This window comes from Sinohyriopsis cumingii, unplaced genomic scaffold, assembly GCF_028554795.1.
Source record: "Sinohyriopsis cumingii isolate HCF-2022 unplaced genomic scaffold, ASM2855479v2 utg001711l, whole genome shotgun sequence".
NCBI classification, from domain to species: domain Eukaryota; kingdom Metazoa; phylum Mollusca; class Bivalvia; order Unionida; family Unionidae; genus Sinohyriopsis; species Sinohyriopsis cumingii.
This window is the reverse complement of record NW_028316038.1, coordinates 1-22,500: the sequence shown is the minus strand read 5'-3', so window position 1 is coordinate 22,500 and position 22,500 is coordinate 1. Positions and strand designations below refer to the sequence as shown.

At 37.3% G+C, this 22,500-nt stretch overlaps 1 protein-coding gene across 1 annotated transcript; it reads right to left on the bottom strand.

The window, feature by feature from the left end:
* Positions 1-15,804: 15,804 nt before the first annotated feature.
* LOC149771692 (uncharacterized) lies at positions 15,805-21,362 on the bottom strand. Its single transcript, XM_089948201.1, has 3 exons — positions 21,180-21,362; positions 18,074-18,524; positions 15,805-17,146 (listed from the first exon to the last, which is right to left on the bottom strand). Exons 1-3 carry the CDS (start codon positions 21,256-21,258, stop codon positions 16,360-16,362), a joined length of 1,317 nt encoding a protein of 438 aa, XP_089804327.1. The 5' UTR covers positions 21,259-21,362; the 3' UTR covers positions 15,805-16,359.
* Positions 21,363-22,500: the final 1,138 nt, after the last annotated feature.

The window sequence follows — 22,500 nt, the reverse complement described above, 5'->3', positions numbered from 1 at the left end:
CAATATTTCTATTAGAGCCGACTTAAAATGAGACTGTTTCTGAACTGATGGAGAAAAATAAAACACAGAAGGAGAAAAATGTGTCTAATGTTTCAATTTTGACGTTAAAGTAGAGGTACATTGAATTGGTGATTTAGATAATGACTCTTTAGATACACGCATCTTAGCAGTCGACAAATCTTACGATAAATCTCAGTCTCTGACGCCTTTAAAAGCGACGAAACCCAATCAAATATGGAGTCATTGATCGGCCCTTAGAAGGATAAAATTACTCTCAAGCTTATGATTGTGTGAAAAATAGAAAGATTTATCGGCGAACATTAAAATCTTATGAAGTAATTGACGTTTACAAATAGCGACCACGGCCGCATTCAATTCCGTAAATGGATGCACGGGCATCTGATTGGCAGGGATTAGTGATATATGCCCATTTCGGCGGCGAATGCGAGACCCCGGACCTTTTTCACAAAATTAATGTTCAGAAGCTTTTATCCCCGACACCGCCTCGCCAATCAGCTTCAAACGAGCTGTCAACCGTTCTTGTTGTCGTTTTAGTCTATACAAGTAAAAATATAGACGTATTGTTTGCGTCGGTCTTAGATCAAGACTTTTGTAACTACTATTGATTATCGGCCAAATAAAGTTATTATTTGATACAAAACATCATGCTAAAATTGGATGTGTTGCTATTGATATTTTCAAATTTTCAGATGAGGTAATAAAGTTATTCAAATGCTTTTGAACAATCAGGCCAGTTTCTCATGAATACAAATAATCAATTTGACTGCATATTTTGACATGGTAGGGTATTTAGTCGCAACATATTCACGATTAATTGCAAAATGAGTTTCATTTTACTTCCTCTAGCATTACGTAATAATTTCGTCTGTATTGAAAGCTGTTTATTAAACAATATTATTATTTATCTTTTATGAAACAGGGATCGAACGCAAGTTCATTTATCTTAGGTTGTCATCTTCCTGCCAGAAAGAACTTATCCAGTGTATTATACACGGAGTTTTGGCAAAATGAGAATTTTGAGGTGCCACATATATGTAGGAGAATCAAGGGTTGACGTTCTGTTTTTCGAGAGTTATGGTGGTATTGACAGTGGACGAGATTTTGAAATTCAATATTTCAGTGACGCTTTGGAATTAAAAATCTGATTGTCAGTCGTGAGGGTTTTAAATTCGGGTTTCAGAAATAAACCATGAAACCCACCTTTCAATATCTATATAATCCACATACCCCACTCGGCTATAGCCATATAAACCGCATACCCCACACGGCTATATCCATATAAACCATATAGCCCACACGGCCATAGCCATATGAACCACATAGCCCACTCTGTTATAGCCACATAAACCACATAGCCCACTCGGCCATAGCCATATAAACCACATAGCCGACACGGATATAGCCATAAAAACCATATAGCCCTCGGCTATAGCCATAAAAACCACATAGCCCACTCGGCTATAGCCATGAAAACCACATAGCCCAGTCGGCTATAGCCATATAAACCATATAGCCCACACGGCTATAGCCCTATAAACCACATAGCCCACTCGGCTATAGCCATATAAACCACATAGCCCACTCGGCTATAGCCATATAAACCACATAGCCCAGTCGGCTATAGCAATATAAACCATATACCCCACTCGGATATAGCCATATAAACCACATAGCCTGCTCGGATATAGCCATATAAACCACATAGCCTACTCGGCTATAGCCATAAAAACCACATAGCCCACACGGCTATAGCCATAAAAACCACATACCCCACTCGGCTATAGTCATATAAACCACATAGCCCACTCGGCTATAGCCATATAAACCACATAGCCCACACGGCTATAGCCATATAAGCCACATAGCCCACAGGGATATATCCATAAAAACCATATAGCCCACTCGGCTATAGCCATAAAAACCACATAGCCCACTCGGCTATAGCCATATAAACCATATAGCCCAGTCGGCTATAGCCATATAAACCATATAGCCCACTCGGCTATAGCCATACAAACCACATAGCCCACTCGGCTATAGCCATATAAACCACATAGCCCACTCGGCTATAGCCATACAAACCACATAGCCCACTCGGCTATAGCCATATAAACCACATGGCCCAGTCGGCTATAGCAATACAAACCATATACCCCACTCGGCTATAGCCATATAAACCACATAGCCCACTGGGCTATAGCTATATAAACCACATAGTCCACACGGCTATAGTCATAAAAAACACATAGCCCACTCGGCTATAGCCATATAAATCACATAGCCCACTCGGCTATAGCCATATAAACCACATAGCCCACTCGGCTATAGCCATATAAACCAAATAGCCCAGTCGGCTATAGCTATATAAACCATATACCCAACTCGGCTGTAGCCATATAAACCACATAGCCTGCTCGGCTATAGCCATATAAACCACATACACCATTCGGCTATAGCCATAAAAACCACATACCCCATTCGGCTATAGCCATAAAAACCACATAACCCACTCGGCTATAGCCATATAAACCATATAGCCCACACGTCTATAGCCCTATAAACCACATAGCCCAGTCGGCTATAGCCACAAAAACCACATGCCCCACTCGGCTATAGCCATATAAACCATATAGCCCACACGTCTATAGCCATATAAACCACATAGACCAGTCGGCTATAGCCATAAAAACCACATATCCCACTCGGCTAAAGCCATAAAAACCACATAGCCCACAAGGCTATAGCAATATAAACCATATAGCCCAGTCGGCTATAGCAATATAAACCACATAGCCCACTCGGCTATAGCCATAAAAACCACATACCCCACTCGGTTATAGCCATATAAACCACATACCCCATTCGGCTATAGCCATAAAACCACATACCCCACTCGGCTATAGCCATATAAACCATATAGCCGACAAGTTTATAGCCCTATAAACCACATAGCCCAGTCGGCTATAGCCATAAAAACCACATGCCGCACTCGGCTATAGCCATATAAACCATATAGCCCACACGTCTATAGCCATATAAACCACATAGCCCACTCGGCTATAGCCATATAAACCACATATCCCACTCGGCTATAGCCATAAAAACCACATAGCCCACACGGCTATAGCAATATAAACCATATAGCCCAGTCGGCTATAGCAATATAAACCACATAGCCCACTCGGCTATAGCCATAAAAACCACATACCCCACTCGGCTATAGCCATATAAACCACATACCCCATTCGGCTATAGCCATAAAACCCACATGCCCCACTCGGCTATAGCCATATAAACCATATAGCCGACACGTTTATAGCCCTATAAACCACATAGCCCAGTCGGCTATAGCCATAAAAACCACATGCAGCACTCGGCTATAGCCATATAAACCACATATCCAATTCGGCTATAGCCATAAAAACCACATAGCCCACACGGCTATAGCAATATAATCCATATAGCCCAGTCGGCTATAGCAATATGAACCATATACCTCACTCGGCTATAGCCATAAAAACCACATAGCCCACTCGGCTATAGCCATATAAACCATTAAGCCCACACGGCCATATCCATAAGAACCACATACCCAACTCGGCTATAGCAATATAAACCACATAGCCCACTCGGCTATAGCCATATAAACCACATAGCCCAGTCGGCTATAGCCATATAAACCACATAGCCCACACGGCTATAGCCATAAATACCACATACCCCACTCGGCTATAGCCATAAAAACCACATAGCCCAGTCGGATATAGCCATATAAACCACATAGCCCAGTCGGCTATAGCAATATAAACCATATACCCCACTCGGCTATGTCCATATAAGCCACATAGCCCACTCGATTATAGCCATATAAACCACATACCCCACTCGGCTATAGCCATATGAACCATATAGCCCACAGGTCTATAGCCATAAAAACCACATAACCCACTCGGCTATAGCCATAAAAACCACAAACCCCACTCGGCTATAGCCAAATAAACCACATATCCGACTCGGCTACAGCCAAATAAACCACATAGCCCACTCGGCTATAGCCATATAAACCACATAGCCCAGTCGGCTATAGCCATAAAAACGATATAGCCCACTCGGCTATAGCGATATAAACCACATACCCCACACAGCTACAGCCACATAAATCATATACCCCACTCGGCTATAGCCATATAAACCACATAGCCTGCTCGGCTATAGCCATATGAACCGCATAGCCCGGTCGGCTATTGCCATAAAAACCACATAGCACACTCGGCTATAGCCATATAAACCACATAGCCCAGTCGGCTATAGCCATATAAACCACGTAGCCCACACGGCTATAGCCATAAATACCACATACCTCACTCGGCTATAGCCATAAAAACCACATAACCCACTCGGCTATAGCCATAAAAACCACAAACCCCACTCGGCTATAGCCATATAAACCACATATCCCACTCGGCTACAGCCAAATAAACCACATAGCCCACTCGGCTATAGCCATATAAACCACATGGCCCAGTCGGCTATAGCCATATAAACCATATAGCCCACTCGGCTATAGCTATATAAACCACATACCCCACACAGCTATAGCCACATAAATCATATACCCCACTCGGCTATAGCCATATAAACCACATAGCCTGCTCGGCTGTAGCCATATAAACCACATAGCCCGGTCGGCTATTGCCATAAAAACCATATAGCACACTCGGCTATAGCCATATAAACCATATAGCGCACACGACTATAGCCATAAAAACCACATACCCCACTCGGCTATAGCGATATAAACCACATAACCCACTCGGCTAGAGCCATAGAAACCACATAGCCCACACAGCTATAGCCATATCAACCATAAAGCCCACTCGGCTATAGCCATATAAACCACATAGCCCACTCGGCTATAGCCATATAAACCATATAGCCCACTCGGCTATAGCCATATAAACCATATAGCCCACACGGCTTTAGCAATATAAACCATATAGCCCACTCTGCTATAGCCATAAAAACCACATAGCCCACTCGGCTATAGCCATATGAACCATATAGCCCACTCGGCTATATCCATAAAATCCACATAGCCCACTCGGCTATAGCCATATAAACCATATTGCCCACTCGGCTATAGCCATAAAAACCACATGGCCCACACGGCTATAGCAATATAAACCATATAGCCCACTCGGCTATAGCAATATAAACCACATAGCCCACTCGGCTATAGCCATAAAAACCACATAGCCCACTCGGCTATAGCCATATAAACCATATAGCCCACTCGGCTATAGCCATAAAAACCACATAGCCCACTCGGCTATATCCATATAAACCACATAGCCCACTCGGCTATAGCCATAAAAACCACATAGCCCACACGGCTATAGCAATATAAACCATATAGCCCAGTCGGTTATAGCAATATAAACCACATAGCCCACTCGGCTATAGCCATAAAAACCAAATAGCCCACTCGGCTATAGCCATATAAACCATATAGCCCACACAGCCATATCCATAAAAACCACATGCCCCACTCGGCTATAGCAATATAAACCACATAGCCCACACGGCTATAGCCATGAAAACCACATACCCCACTTTGCTATAGACATATAAACCAAATAACCCTCTCGGCTATGGCCATAAAAACCATATAGCCCAGTCGGCTATAGCCATATAAACCATATAGCCGACTCGGCTATAGCCATACAAACCATATAGCCCACTAGGCTATGGACTGTCACTCTTCACACACGAAGACAGTATATATGCTGTAATTATGACGTTGGGTGCTATACAGTGTTGTCAAGTTATAACCGTTATTTCATAGCCAATGTACGGTATTCTAAGAAACCGAGACAAAATATAACATGGCTGTGATTCAATGCATTCAGAACGAGGAGGTTTATGCGAAATCATATCCAATTTGTGCGAAATCGTATTCCACTTGAGCGAAATCGTATCTCATTTGAGCGAAATCAAATCGCATTTGAGCGACAATCGTGATCGATTTAGATCGAAGTATCCATGCTGTACTACTGGATTTTAAACTGGCTTTTCAAACAGTTTATTTTAGCGTTTTGCTCTACGTATTTATAACAGCTTTTGTAAAACTTCTGATTTGAACGTATTAATAAACCGGTATGAAATCCAACCACATGCCACGCTTCTTTGTCTTATCTTGTTTCTTTCAAGAAGATTATGAAATCCAGCTTTCAACACTTTGGCGGTGTTTTAGCTTCATCATTTGTTCTAAAATGAACTACATTATCAAAGTCTTTCCTGATTGCAAACAAATTGCAAAAATTTACCGATTTATACCTCTAATTTAAGTAGGATACACTCAAACGTTGTCAGCTTAAGTTCCTACATGCTATATTAACGATGTAATGCGGTAGAATAAGCCAGGCCAAGCAACAACAGGAATTATACTTCTGTTCTTTAGAAATGAGACGCGGAACTGCAAAGTAGTGTTGACTGACTGGGTTAAACTATTGCCAGCAACTTCTGAATGAATTTGATTTCAGAACTTAATGTATAAATGTGAGAACAATCCAGGTACAGGTATGTGCCAGATGAAAATCAGACGATGATAAGTATTAATACTAATCGTGGCAATTAAATTACTATTTAAATTGTCCCTCAGTTCTCAGGGGTCCATTTTGAAATGTATATTTTTCCATGTGAAAACTCACATCAGATGGATGATTGTGACTAATACTACTAAGAATATTCCTTGTTCATTGTGTGTATTAACACACACACACACACACACACACACACACACACATCCTTAAAACTGTTTACTGTAATAATATATTTACGCCACCTGTTACTTTTATGCTAATAAATATAGTAATGGATGACCATGCACAATGGGATAACGGTATACCAATTCTCATGAAAACAAGAAATTAACCTTTTCTCATTTACTGCCAATGCCTGACATTTTAGTTTACAAATTCTTCTCATTTTTTGAATTTTTTGATTTCATCACATTTGAGACACACATCTGTTCTTTTATTATGTGTTTAGGCTCGAATAAACAGCAACACAAGAAAGAGTGAAAACAACAAGCTTTGAAAAAATATAATAAATTATTTCCCTGAAAAATTCTGTAAAAATAAAAAATATGAACTTATGGTTAAATAATCAAATCCAAAAATAATCCAAGAATAATGCACCAATAACATTTTTGAAGTCCTAATAACAAAATGTTCAAATGATTTCAAGTTCGAGTCCCGACAAAGAATCCAAGGAACGCGATGCAGTGTGCTGTAATATGTAGTGTTGAAGTCTACAGTTCCTTGTAGAAAGAAGAATTATCACTCCTGTTTTGTAAATCTGAAATTGCTTTTATAAAAGCTGTCCTTGTTCAACAATTTCATATGAGCACACGTATTTTCCAGGAAAAAAGAATTAATCCTTTTGAATCCCAATAATTTGAAATAAATCCAAACAGCCCAGCAGTCACTTTCCAGTGTAATAACCCAACTACTGAGAATATCTCTCCAAAACAAAGGTTATATCGCATTCTAAAACGCAAATAGGGGGTCAAGTGATCATGTTCCATAACCTCGTTGAAATTATTTACTTGTTAAAGATCACGTACACCTAGTGTGGCCCTGACGAAAACCAATCATTGTACTCTAAGAAATACAATATAACAAAATTGTTCACATCTGAAATCAGGAATCCCATCATGACAACCAATTTTTAAAAAATAAAAATAGAACTTAGTTCCGTGGTTGCTACTAATTTTGAATCAAGGTCAGGATCTAGGTCAACACGTGGGGTTTACTAAAACGTGCAGTCAAGGTCATACTATTTGCTGGAAAAAGTATCATCTCTAGTGAATAAATTTACATTACAATAGCATGTAATGAATAATAAAAAAATTAAACTGACAAACGAATAATTAATTGAAAAAATATATATTAAATCAGATATAATTAAATCAAATATACATAACACTTCCACCATAAAGTCAAGAAAGATTTATAAGATAAAGCTTTCTTTTTACCACAGAATAATTTTACATGAGGTTAAAAATAACTTATATAAATTACACACATTGTACATGAAATAATACATTGTTATATACGGGAAAGAGCGTCAGCTATTAAATTATCTTTTCCCTTGATGTGCATGATGTCAAGATTATATTCCAGTAACAACATGCTCCACCTTAATAGTCTTTGATTTTTATTTCTCATCTTGCCAATGACAGTAAAGGGGTTGTGGTCAATAAATACGATAATGGAAGAAGGAGCTGAACTAAGGCAAACTTCAAAAATGTTGTAATGTCAATATCAAAGCCAAACATTCCTTCTCGATTGTTGAATAATTTCTTTGGTGCATATTTAATTTCTTAGAAAAGTAGCACACGGGTTGATCAGTACCATTTTCATCTTCTTGAATAAAAACTGCTCCAACCCCAACATCACTTGCATCAACAGACAATTTAAACGATTGGCTGAAATTTGGAGCTGTAAGAACTGGCGCGCTTTTACGTATGACTTTCAACTTGTCAAACGCCTCCTGACATTTTTCAGTCCAAAGGAACTTGTTTTTCTGGCTCATTAATTTTGTCAGATGATCAGCAATTAGAGGAAAATTGAAAAAAAAATTGATAGTATTCGGCCATACCTAAAAATCGCATCAATTGCTTTTTATTTACAGGCACTGGAAAGTCAGAGATATCCTTGCCTTTAGCATCTATAGGTTTAACTTGTCCATGTCCCACGATATGTCCTAGAAAAGTTACACTAGCACGGCATAAATCATAATAGACAAATTAATTGCCAAACATGCGTCTGTGAGTTTGTCAAAGAATTTCCGAATTGTTGATAAATGTTCTTTCCATGAGTCGTTGTAGATGATGACATCATCGATGTAAGCATCGCAATTATCTAGACCAGAGGTAATCTTATTCATGAGACGTTGAAATGTACTTGGCCACCGTTTCATCCAAAACGGCATTACTTTATATTGGTAAAGTCCATCTGGAGTCACGAATGCCGAAATTTCCGTTGCTCTTTCCGTTAGTGGAATTTGCCAAAATCCTTTCAGAAGGTCAAATTTGGTGACATACTTGGCATTTCCGATCTTATTAATACAGTCATCGATTCTTGGTAATGGGAATGAATCTAATTTTTTTTACACTGTTCACCTTCCTATAATCGGTACACATAGGGATCTTTTATATGGTTTTGGAACAAGTATGCATGGTGAACTCCAGTCACTTTTACATGGTTCTGCAAAACCATTGAGAGGGTTCATCTTGTACGGGTGTTGTTTCACAGGTTTAGAATTTTCAATTTCAACCTCACGGAAATTTGTTTGGTTCTTGTAGGAACATCTGGAAATAAGTGCTCATATTCAAATAATAACCGTTTAAGTTCATTTCATTCTTGCTCTTGCAAATGTGAAAGTTTCTGGTCCAGATCTTTAATAATTTCAGAACTTCGAAGATTTGTCACTCCAATATCAGAAAAATCAGAGGATGTTGCTTCACATAAATCTTCACTGAGTGAGACAGATACAACTAAATTAATTGCATGTTTAACCTAGCTATCTCTTTCAATAAACTGGTACTCCTATAATTTATTTAGATCTCAGGAGCACTAATATTATAATTTAACTCATTTATTTCTTTCCTAATTTTTTAAGGGCCGTAATATCTAATCTGAAGAAAACTTTGAAGAATGAGCAAGAGGGACATAACTCCATTATTATAAGGCTCAAAAGTTTCCTCCTCTATAGTTTTGCCAAACCATAATTTCACTTTGACTTAAATTGCTGAATGCCAAATTCAAGTATAATATGCTGGTAAGATCCAGACGTAAAATTTGACCCCTGACCGGATTGGATAGATTTGGAAAGGCCAAATTGAGTAAAAGACTTTATCAAAACTTTTACTATTATTTTAAATTTTATATTCTTCAAGGGAATTGCCTCTGGAAACCTTGCTGACGCACACATAAGAGACAACAGGTATTGTTTACCTGACTTGGTCTTAGGTAAGGGACCAGCACAATCTTCCATAATTCTACTAAATGGTTCGTCAAAGACAGGAATAGATTGTAGATGAGCCTTGGGAATTTTCTGATTTGGTTCTCCTACCAGGTGACAGGTATAACAAGATATAAAGTATTTACCAATATCACTTTTGATTTCTGACCAATAGAAGTGAGTCAAGATCTTGTGGAAATTTTTATTGATCCCTAAATGACCAGCCAAAGGAGTTTCATGGGCCAGACTAAGTATTTCCCGTCTGTAAGGGTTTGGAATGCCAATTTGATAGTTCGCTGACCATTCGTCATCAGCAGGTACATCGAGAGGTATCCGTTTTTTCAGAAGAATTCCATTGTTAATGAAATATCAGACAGGAACTTCAGCAGCTTCAGTTTCACTAATATGTCTTTTGAAACAAACAGGAGATCTCAAGACCTTTTTCCTGTTCAACGACAAGTGATTGTCGTTTATCACCCTGATTAGAATAAAAAGAATGAGTCGTTAAAAGAGAATCACTGTGATCAATAATTTTGGTTGATCCAAACAAGGAGTTAAAGTGACCTCATCAAAAGCCTGACCAATACATCTGTCAGCTAAAGGAATACTTTCCTTATCAACATCATTTTCAAGAGCTTTCTTTGCCATAACTCTGGTAACTGCACAAGCTGGGTATAAATCAGGGAAGTCTTTTACAATTGGATGGACTGATCCAAGCAAGGCTTATCAGTTACAAATGGATTAACAACAACCTTGTCTCCAGCTAGGTCATTGCCTAGTAATAAAATAATGCCCTCAACGGGTAAACCAGAGACTGTTCCGACTGTCACACGTTCTGAAACTACGTCTGATGACACATTTACACAATGGAGAGGAACATTAACAAAGCTGCACTATTCTCCCTGAATGAGAATACTCTCAGTAGAAGAAGACTTCTCAGAATAAGGCAATTCTCCTGACAATAAAAGACACTGAGATGCTCCTGTGTCCCTTAAGATTTTAATAGGGATAACATTAGCTGAATTACCCAAGAGTGATATAGAACCATTCGATATGAATGTTTCATAATTGTCCATAATAAAATCAGACTGAGGTTAATTAGACAAAACAAATGTATTGTTTTCAATACATGAAATTGACCTTGACCTTTTACAAGGAAGAACATTTGAATTAGGTCTGTCTTAATTCTGATGCCTATTGTTTAACTTGTAGCAATCAGAAATAACGTGTCATTTTTATCTTGCAAAAGGTACACGTATGAAGAGACAATGATCTTGAATCAAGCTTCTCTGAAGTTTGACTTTTAGAAGTTGTGCCAGTTTGAGTTTCAGAAGGGCTTGTATTAGGCTGAAATAATTTTCTGCCAGAAGACTGATGAAGTATAAGTCTTATTTACAAACGAAACATTATGAGTTAAAGAATACTCATCATCAGCACGAGCAGCATTTTCCAAGGTTTCGATCTGATGCTCGACAAGATAAGTCTTAATGTCACTATGGACACAGGTCTTGAACTCTTCAAGTAATACAAGTTGTTTGAGACTTTCATAATCTTGTTGAACTTTCTTGGCACCACCTATCAACTAAGGGCTCTTTTTCTCATGCAAATTCGACATGAGTTTGCCAAGCTTCTTTTATTATAGTTTCTGAATTTTTGCCGAATACCTTCAGGGACTATGTTATAACCCCTTAAGATGCATTCCTTAACCACATCATAGTCATCACTGTGGTGAACTGACAGTGAAATGCAAATATCACTAGCCTTGCTAGTGAGTACACATTATAATAACTGAGTCCAATGCTCCCTTTGCCATTTCAAATTTTCGCAACGTCTTCAAAACGAGTAAAATATTTGGATACTTCTTTTTCTCTGAAAAGAGGCACTAATATAATATTCTTTATAAGGTCAAAACTTAAATATGGATTTGAAGTATGAATGTACTTTTCACTTGTTAGTTCAGTTTCCCTCATTTTACATTGATTTTCCTCTCTTTCTTCCATATATATTTGCAGTTGTTTCTTTTGTAACTCCATTTGTCTTTCTTGCTCTTTTTCTTCCGCTTGTAAATCATCTTTTTTTCTCTCTCCTGTCTCTACACCCTCTCCCTCTCTCTCCTCTAACTCAAGCTGGAACTTTATTTGTTCGTTTCGTAATAGCATTTTTTTCTTTATCCAATTTCATTTGTTCTTATTCGTTTTCCAATTGCAACTGCATTTGTTTTTCTCTTTCTTCTTTCTGAAGTTCCAGCTTCCTCAACTCCAATTCCATTTTGTAATTTTAATTCTAATTCCTTCACTTTTAAGTCAGAGTCTGATACAGACTTACTGATAAAAGCCAAAGCACTTTTATCGAAAACATTCTTTTCTACCAAATACTGAACCAAAATAGTTCTTTTTTCTCGTTTCATTAAGGAATCCTTCACCTCAGAAAGATCACATTTTCTGGCAAGTTGAAGAAATTCAACTTTTTTTAAAAGATCTAATTGTTCCTGGGTAGGATTTGAAAGAAAGATTTCCACTTTTGGCGACATTTTAGAAAAAGCTTGCCGATTTCACTAAAAATTTAAAAAACATGGGGAATTCAAATTTAAAAAAAAGATTTTTCTGAAATATTCTAGCCAAAATGAAAATTATCCTTAGGACGAGCTACCCAATACTTATGTTATTTGTTTAGGCTCGAAAAAACAGTAACACAAGAAGGCTTGAAAACAAGAAGGTTTGAAAAAATATAATAATTTATTTCCCTGGAAAATTCTGTAAAAATGAAACAATGTGAACGTACGGTTTGAAGAATCAAATCTAAAAATAATCCAAGAATACAATTTTAGAAGTTCTAATAACAAAATCTTCTAATGATTTCAAGTTCGAGTCCCAACGAAGCATAAAAGATGGAATACGATAACGTATGCTGTAGTCTGTAGTATTGAAGTCTACAGTTCCTATTAGAAAGAAGAAATATCACTCCGGTTTTGTAAATCTGAATAAATTTGTATAAAAGCTGTCCTTGTTCAACAATTTCATATGAGCACACGTATTTTCCAGGAAAAAAGAATTAATCCTTTTAAATCCCAGTAATTTTAAATAACTCCAAACGGCACAAAAGTCACTTTCCTCTGTAATAGCCCAACTACTGAGAATATCTCTCCAAAACAGAGGTTATATCGTATTCTAAAACTCAAAAAGGGTCACGTCATCATGTTCAAGAACCTCGTCGAAATTATTTACTTGTTACAGATCACGTACACCGTGTGGCTCTGACGAAAACCAATCATTATAATCTAAGAATTAAAATGTAAAAAAAATTGTTTACATCTTAAATCAGTAATCCCATCATGACCTTGACAACAATCAATCATTTTAAAATAAAAATATAACTTATTTACGTGGTTGCTACTAATTTTGAATCAAGGTCAGGATATAGGTCAAAACCTGGGGTTTACTTAAACGAGCAGTCAAGGTCAAACTATTTTCTGGAAAAAGTGTCATCTCTAGTGAATAAATTTACATTACTATAGAATGTAATGAAAAATAAAAAATTTAAAACTGACAAACAAACAATTAAATTGAAAACAATTTATATTAAATCAGATATATTTAAATCAAATATACATAACACTTTCTAAACTGGTAAGTTATTGCAATAAATTCTCAGGTGGCGTAAGTGGTTAGAGCTTCCTAATCGGATTCGGAATGTCGCGGGTTCTAGCCTCTGTCGACTTATACCAAAAGCATAAGAAAATGTGTACTAGCAACTGCCTCGTTTGGCGCTCAGTATTAAGAGGTTAGTGCTAGGACTCGTTAGCCTGGTGTCAGGATAATGTGACTGGAAGAACCATGATGCTACATGTGTGTTTCATGATGCCCCTGTGCTAGAAATATCTTTAAACAGCCACACTTCAGATATCGAAACGATATGACTAGAAAATTGTTAAAGCTGCGTTAAAAACCCAAATCACACACACACACACACACACACACACACACACACACGCAGGTACACATGCACACACACACACACAGAGACACATATTCATACTCACTGACGAGACTAATGGTATCCAGTAATGATTATTTAATCCAAGGATATTTATCTGTTACGTTCTGATACTGTGACACGTGCGTGAAGACATGTGACAAACATGGTTACATATAAACATTTATGTAATGAATTTTCTCCATTAAAAACCAGTTCAGCAAATCTAGCATTTAGAAGGTTGTTTTGTAGGCCTCCATCATCATAACATCAAAAACGAGTCCTGACGCCTTATTAGTAAAACCCTGATATTTCAATAAAACACCAACACGAACATTATATATTGATCTATTGATCATCCATAAAAATGGATAGTATATAGCACAATTACGGAGCATTTAAACGTACTTTTCTTCAATGTACAAGCATTAAGACTTCACCTTTAAAGTTGGAACGCTTTTGTGGTGCAAAGACTTCTGATTAGTTTTTAAGTCCTAATCAGTATCGACGCGTGTTTCAAGTATCGTTTAACTTCGTGTACCCTTGGGACATATTCCCAGTCTTATCTCGCAGAAAAGCTACATTCTTACAGTAAATATTATGTGTTAGGGTATTAGCAGCCAAAAATAAATTTCCAATTTTTAATTAATAAAAAAAAACAACAAAAAAACCCCAAGCATTTGAGAATAAATTGAATGGTGAATCTGAATTTTTGTTTGTTATTTGGCGTGGATGAGTTGGGGATCAAGGAGAAAAAAATGATGATGTTAAAGAAGGAACAATCCTTGACTCCAAAAAATATCGGTTTTGAGGATACGTGTAACTGTCAAACAATATTTGCCTCCAAAGACAGTCACACGCAGCTGTCAAAACATCTGTCAAAACACATTCATCAGGTCCAACGCGAGGCACATGAAAGTGTAAATCAGTATTTGCTGATGAGATAAATTCATCTCATCCGAAGCAATATACACGTTAAGTTTTATGCAGTATTTTCTGGTGAGACACATTCATCTCGTTACAAGCGAGATACGCGTAAGTAGTAAACACTGTTTGCTGGTAAGACCCATTCATCGCATCACAAGTAAGATACACGTAAGCGCGAAAATCTATTTGTTGATGAAACTCATGACCACTCCGGTGGCCAAGTGGTTAGAGCGTCCGCCTCGGATGCGGGAGGTCGTGGGTTCAATCCCCGGCCGAGTCATACCAAAGACTTTTAAAAATGGTACTAACAGCTGCCTCGCTAGGCGCTCAGTATTAAGAGTTTAGTGTTAGGACTGATCATCCGTTTGTCAGGATAATGGAACTGGGTGGGACATCATATTACATGTCTGCGGCATGATGTTCCAGTACTAGACATCACTATAAACTGCCACACTACATACATCGTAGCGATATGCCTGAATAATTGTTAAATCTACGTTCAAAACACGAAATCACACACACACACACACACACACACACACACACACCATACATGAAGTACAAATCAAGCAAGATACATGTACTTGTCACACAACAGTTGCAGATGAGACACATTCACTCTAGCGAGACACACGTAAATGTGTAGATTAGTGACGCTATCTTTGTGAATTGGATAGTATAAACAATAACACAGAAACAAGCGACAGAACATCATAGCTTTGTAACGTAGTGTATGCACTGACACAGAAAATAAAATGACAGACATCATGCGTATTACGTGATGTAATTAATGACATGAACCCAAGGCATCATGAATGTGTTATGTATTGTAAATAACGACACTGAAAAAATTAATTCCATGACATCATGAATTTATTTAGTAGTGTAACACAGTGACACAGGAAAAAAAACCGACATGATATCATGCATGAGTCATCTATTGTATACAGTGATATACAAAAAAAAAAAAAAAAAAAAACCCACCAAAAACCGAAAAAAGGAATATGTTAGATAGTGTTTGCAGTGACACAGGAAAAACGGCAGGACGTCATGAATGTGTTAGATAGTGTATGCAATGACACAGAGAACAAAACGGTAGGAAATCATGAATGTATTAGTGTACGTAATGACATAGGAAAAAAGGCAGGACATCATGACTATATTAGATAACCACGCTCTATGAGGATACAAAACATTACCTCTGTTTGAGAGATCAAGATCTATCTCAGATGCCATTTGAAAACGAAAAACAACAGTTAATTATGCTTGTAATAATTTATGAATTCTTATTTAGTTAGAATCCTTTAGCGAGACCCTTCAGGGTATTTAAGTTGTCACGCGTGTTCATGATATAATACTGACTTTTATTAATTTGTACCTGGAACAAAGCATTACATACATGTATCAAGATTATGATAATAAAATATCTAATTTGCCCAAATCCGTATGATTTAATCTACTTTTTATGTTGAGGTTACTCAATTCTTCTTCATACTCCATCTTTCTGAGTCCTAGCATTAGGTACAGGTCACCACAAATTCTGTCTAATGTCTTTACAAAGTCAAAATTCAAAATACTCCGCCAGTAATAAGGATCGTCCTCAGGATGGTTAAAGTTTAGTTCTTTCATGAATTCCGCACTTTCCGTTTCGGTCCCGCGGCTGAGGTACTGACGTAGTTGTTTCTCCGTTATTTCTAGTTGATCAGCCATATTTTCATACAGTAGAATTTTAATATAATCTGGGTTTGAAATGTGGAAGTTCCCAGTCCTTTTTAAATCCATTATCATTCTAAAGCACAATTCTATTGAATGAGCCGATATATGCCTCTGATCCAGATCTCCGTCTTTGTCTATCTGGAGTGTAATTGCCCTCGGATCCCTTACAACAATGATAATTTTAAGGTCAGGCATGTATTGGCTCAAGGCTTCAACAACGTCTAGTGAAATCCGGGTTTCTTCAATGATTATAACTTTCGAGGCAAGACATGCATTCTCCAAGTGTTGAACACATGCTTGCCCTTCTTGCCTTCCGTCGATACAATCTGTGTACCACTTCTGTATGTGGCTTTCCAAGAATTGCGGATAACTGTCGAACGTGTGCAAGATCGCGGGATGTATCTTGCTGAATTCACAAGAAAACATCCTCCGTAGTGAGTAAATTGCAAAGTCATGTCTCTGCGTGGAATTTGTTGGAGTCCTGAAATGGTATTATAAGAGAAAATGCAACTGCCGTAAGTGACGATCTATGGGAACCCAAACAAGTCTATCAATCGAAGATAGGTTGTCGTTTCATAAAGAAAAGAAAACAAAGAGGTACGATTAGTGGCAGATAATGTAAATTTAATAAATACAAAAAAGTTACTTCGGAAACTGCGAAATCTGGAATCCACTAAGTACATTGCTAGAATTTCTATCATAAAGATACTCACATGTGTCACAGAGTTCATTTTCAGTGTTTTCATTGTCCCATACAATGTTCGTTTTGGGAAAAAATGGGCAGCAAATTCTTATTGAAAAAAAACAACCGACCAACCAACCAACATACATACGAAAAAACAAAGACACTGCATCTATGAAATTATAAATAAATATTCTAATTTGTGCTAAATGGACAAAACATATTTTCCCGATTTAACTTTTTTGAAGACTTATTTTATTTATGTTTACTAAAATGGGCAAAACAGATTAAACATCTTTTGCTCAAAAACAAAAACAAAGAAATTTGACTCCAAATCTATAATTCAAACTCAAATTTTGCATTCTCACAAAAAAAAAAAACAACAGTCGCGAAGGTTTGATGCTTCTTGGAGCAATGTTCTTTAGTGGTGCCTCTAATTTGCTTCAGACAACAGTTTTTATGAAGTTGCCAAAGCACCTCTCCCCAACCCAGCTTCTAAGTATATGTTTTATGAAGAACTGACCCCGTTAGACCAAGGTGAAGGTGAATGACCATGAAAAGTTCAGCTGTAAAAGAGGGTAGAAAATCACGATAGTGCCCCTCCCCCTTGCATGGGGGCAACTGCCTGCGTGCATATAAAAACTGAATCCTATGTCCCCAAATGAAAAGGTAGTAAAAGAGACGGAAACTACCATGTCAACATCGGAAGGAGTCAAAATCTCTCACCTGCATGTTCCGTTCAGAGAGCAAATAAGATTTTCTTTGTAGTATCCCCTGTCAATGAGCATCTTAAAAGGATGATGAATGAGGAAGGCACCGTACATCTTGCTCAAGTGTTGAGCTACAATAGTGGATCCTGCACCCGGGTACGATGCAACCAGTACAAGGATTGTCTCCCTTTCTATGTGGCTCATGGGTTGCTTAAAATCGTATGTGGTAGTTTTTGGGTCTATCGTCTCCAACGTTTCAGCATAAGTGATGCTCCTATCTTCGTCAACAAAGTTGTCTTCCTCGTCCTTTTTGTCATTTCCCTCACTCAGATTGTTAGTATTGTCGTGAAGCTGCCTTGCCACCGAAGATACCTTCAAGGTTTCCTTATTATCGTCATCTGATTCCGTTTCATCTTCATCGTGCATGTCTTTTCCGAAATCATCTTCTTTTTCCAAGTGGAAGTAATCTTTAGAATAGAAAGATACAATATCAATATATCTGGTCCCAAACAGCTATTTTAGGAGTAACGTTTGAATTAACTGAAACGTGTCTTGGTAGACGTATCCCTGTAAAATCTCCCGGTCTTTGAAAGTAAAGGACATCTGTTCACATGGTACAACATTTTGTGTTCCTTTAGTGTACAAGTTATGAATTAGAACTTATTTCTTTCTTGTTAGCAATACGTAATTTTTTTTATTTAAAACGAAAGCTATTTTATTTGTATTTGCCTTCAGAGGTGCATGGAAGTAGGAGAAACATCAGCCTCATGTCAATCTCACGCATAAGCTGTTTAATTCTTTCGATAGTGAGCCCCCCCCCCCCCCCCCCCCCGCCTTGTGTGCAATAATATTATGGGAAATAGTCCCATCTTTCTCTGTAGCATTTGTGGTATGAAGACTGCAAAAAAATACTAAAAACTTCACGAAAATAAACTCTATGTATAATAAATTAAATATCAGAAAGTTACTCATTCTACTACAAAATCAGTCAAGGATGAAAAAAGCATATGTGTTGGAAATATGTTGCAGATACGTTCACACAATACATTGATCATATTTGCAATTTCGTATTCATTATGTACGGTTTCATTTGGTGCAGTATTTTCAAGAAGGATCGAAACAAACTTCAACGCTTCCAGATGAGTTGTATGTCTGTTATACCATACATTTAACTAGAGTAATTATTACTCTTGGTGTTCTTGATAAGAAATGTTGTATTGTTTGCAAAGTTTTATAATTCTACCAGTCTGGTTTTGGCTAGACGTCACTCAGTTTAATGACTAATTGTTATGTCATAACTATACTTTTTTCGGTTGTGTTTGTATTTGAGTTTATGTGTATGTTTGTGTGTGTATGTGTGTGTGCGTGTATGTGTGTGTGTGTGTGTCATTTAAGCATTATCAATATCAAGGGATAAAAAATGACGCGTTATACAAAACTGCCGATAGTGCATTAATACACAAATCGTTTTAAAAATGATTGTATAACTTGTATGGAACATTTCGTGCGTATTTTTTGCATGGTGTGACGAACTGATAACGCAACGCAAAGACCGGATAATGGATGTTTAGAGCTAAGCAGGGTATAATAGTTTCTGTTATAATTGTGGGTGACTGATAACGGCATGAACAGCAAAACGAGACGATGTCTTAGTTACCCTTGTTGGTTTATTAGCAGTTGAGATAGGTTATGAGACAGAATCAAGTCAACCCAGTCTTCTAGGTTTTGATTCAGAAGATCTATATTAACTTCACCATTTATGATGCATTCCATATTTTGTTTCTTTGGTTGGGTTTATCGTCATGTTTCAGCACATGATAGACTATACAAGGCGGCAGGAATTTATGTTGGAAGAATAGCTCTGGAAGACACCGGGGGGAACCAGCGACCCACGGAAATTTAGTGGCAAACTTGCTGGCATACCCACGTTAGTCAATCGCAGACTGGAACTCAGGTGGAGAGAGGTGAAATGAGTGAGTGATCTGAAAAGGCGAGTGCCTTAGTAAACTTGGACCAGTCGGACCGGTTGATTTGGAGAGAGTTGCATGTTCAATTTCAGCCTGTAAAATGTAATCCAAGTAGTGGGCTAGTTTGGTGGACGGTAATCTGAGCAAAAGATTTAGAATGGACACTTGTGTCCATACAGAGTTTGCGGTATCATTTTCAAGATCTCATCAATGGTTGCACGTTAAATAACTAAATATAGTCAATGTCCGACCATCGACGTTGTGTACTCTGTCTAAATGTCACCCATAGTTATGTAGGAACGATCCTCTTGATGCAAACAGAACATATCAATCAATAGTCATTTCAAGACAATAAAGTTAGCGAGACTGGATGAAGTAACTGACACAGACATAACACACCATTAGCTAAATCTTGTCCTTAATGACAGGTATAACACAACATAGGCTGTAACCTTGTCCTTACTGACAGCCATAACACAGCATAGGCTGTAATCTTGTCCGTATTGACAGCCATAACACAGCATAGCCTGTAATGTTGTCCTTATTGACAGGCATAACGACCGGATGTAAATGCCGTAATTTCCTGCTTAGAAGACTGATTAAGAAAGGACAAATGTGACGGCAAATTGTGGTCTGTTACTGGATAATACAACGTCCCAACCGGGTCTTCTCTGGTCGTAGTTGTGTCTGTACGGTACAGATTAAGTCATCGCAGTCGTGTGTTCATTATATACTAGTATGTATGCTATGCATTGACACGTAATCAAATGTGTTTCCTATCAAAGAGACGGAAAATAGGATTTAAAAGACATGGCTGAAATAATTAACATAACGTCTCTTGGGTCAGTGATTGAGATAGACTCTAGAGGTATTTACCTGCAGCATCTGGATTCTAGTCTTAGCCAGTGATTGAGAGGGATTCTGACAGTGACTACCTGCAGCATTTCACTCTCTCTCTCTCATATATATATATATATATATATATATATATATATATATATATATATATATATATATATATATATATATATATATATATATATATATATACACACACACACATTTCGTTCGTATTTTTTGCATGGTGTGAGGAACTGGTATCGCGACGCGAAGACCGGATACAGCATGATTTAGATGGAGTCTCGTAATGTTTACCTGCAGCATCCGGATATATATTCGCATAATCCTGATTTATCTCTATTGCCAGAGCACCTGTTGGGTTATTGTAATACATATCACTGGGTCTCGCAACCTCGGTTTTGGAAAATTTCTTCGCTTGATTTGTTTCGACCAGTCAATACATTCCCCTGACGCAATATAGTGTTTAGGGTTCCTTCGATGATGCGCTTCATTCCATGGTTTCTCTTGTACTCTAAAGAATAAAATGAGTGACTATTAGTTGAAGAGAGAGAGAGAGAGAGAGAGAGAGAGAGAGAGAGAGGGATTTTAGCTTGGCGCTTGGTTTAGGAATGAGTAGTTATATTGACTGTTAGGTAAGTTAACTAGGTGGGGAGCCTGGATATATATATATATATATATATATATATATATATATATATATATATATATATATATATATATATATATATATATATATATATATATATATATATATATATATTGGTAAGATATGTTTCCAAGACGGTGATATTAGTCCCTCAACAAGAAAAAAATGAGTCTGTGGAGAGATTTGAGTGCCGTGCAACGAAATACGTGAGGCTGCAGCTTTAGTGACAAAGCGGAGTCATACTATAGGAGTGTGCTTCTGTTTAATTCTTGATTGATTGCTTGAACGTGTAGCCTCACATCAAGATAGAAAGACTAGCTAGTGCCATCAGCAGGGTTAATTGAAGTAAACTGAAAATATAAAGGTCTACAAGATTTCCAGTTGTTTAAAGATATATACTTTGTATTATTAAATACTAAATTATATGAATTAATGACCATCATATTTATTATTGAATCTTTTTGTTTCAATCTAAAGTCTGTTTTCATGTCAGAAATCCATCTAACACAATCAGACCATATCAAACTCTCTTCCTCCAGGCATTCTGATCTATAACTAAGGTTAAGAACAGAATATTATCGACTTTGCCATGATTGAGTTTAAAATCGTGTGGCAATTTTCTTTGTATTTGATACATTATCTAATTTTAGCAGCGCTTGTTTAATTACAGTAAAGTACAGTAATACATTTTTCGACCATTATCAGGATTATACAATTTTGCTTCAACAACAATGATCTCTCTCTCTCTCTATGTATATATATATATATATATATATATATATATATATATATATATATATATATATATATATATATATATACACACGTTTGGGGTAGCTGTGTATGAAAGAGTGAAATCGTTACATCGGAACCTTTATTCAAAGAGCGCTTAAGTTTTATGTCACATGTGTGAAGTATTCCATTATACATTTTTAAGCCAGTTGAGGTATACCAGTAACAGCCTGATAA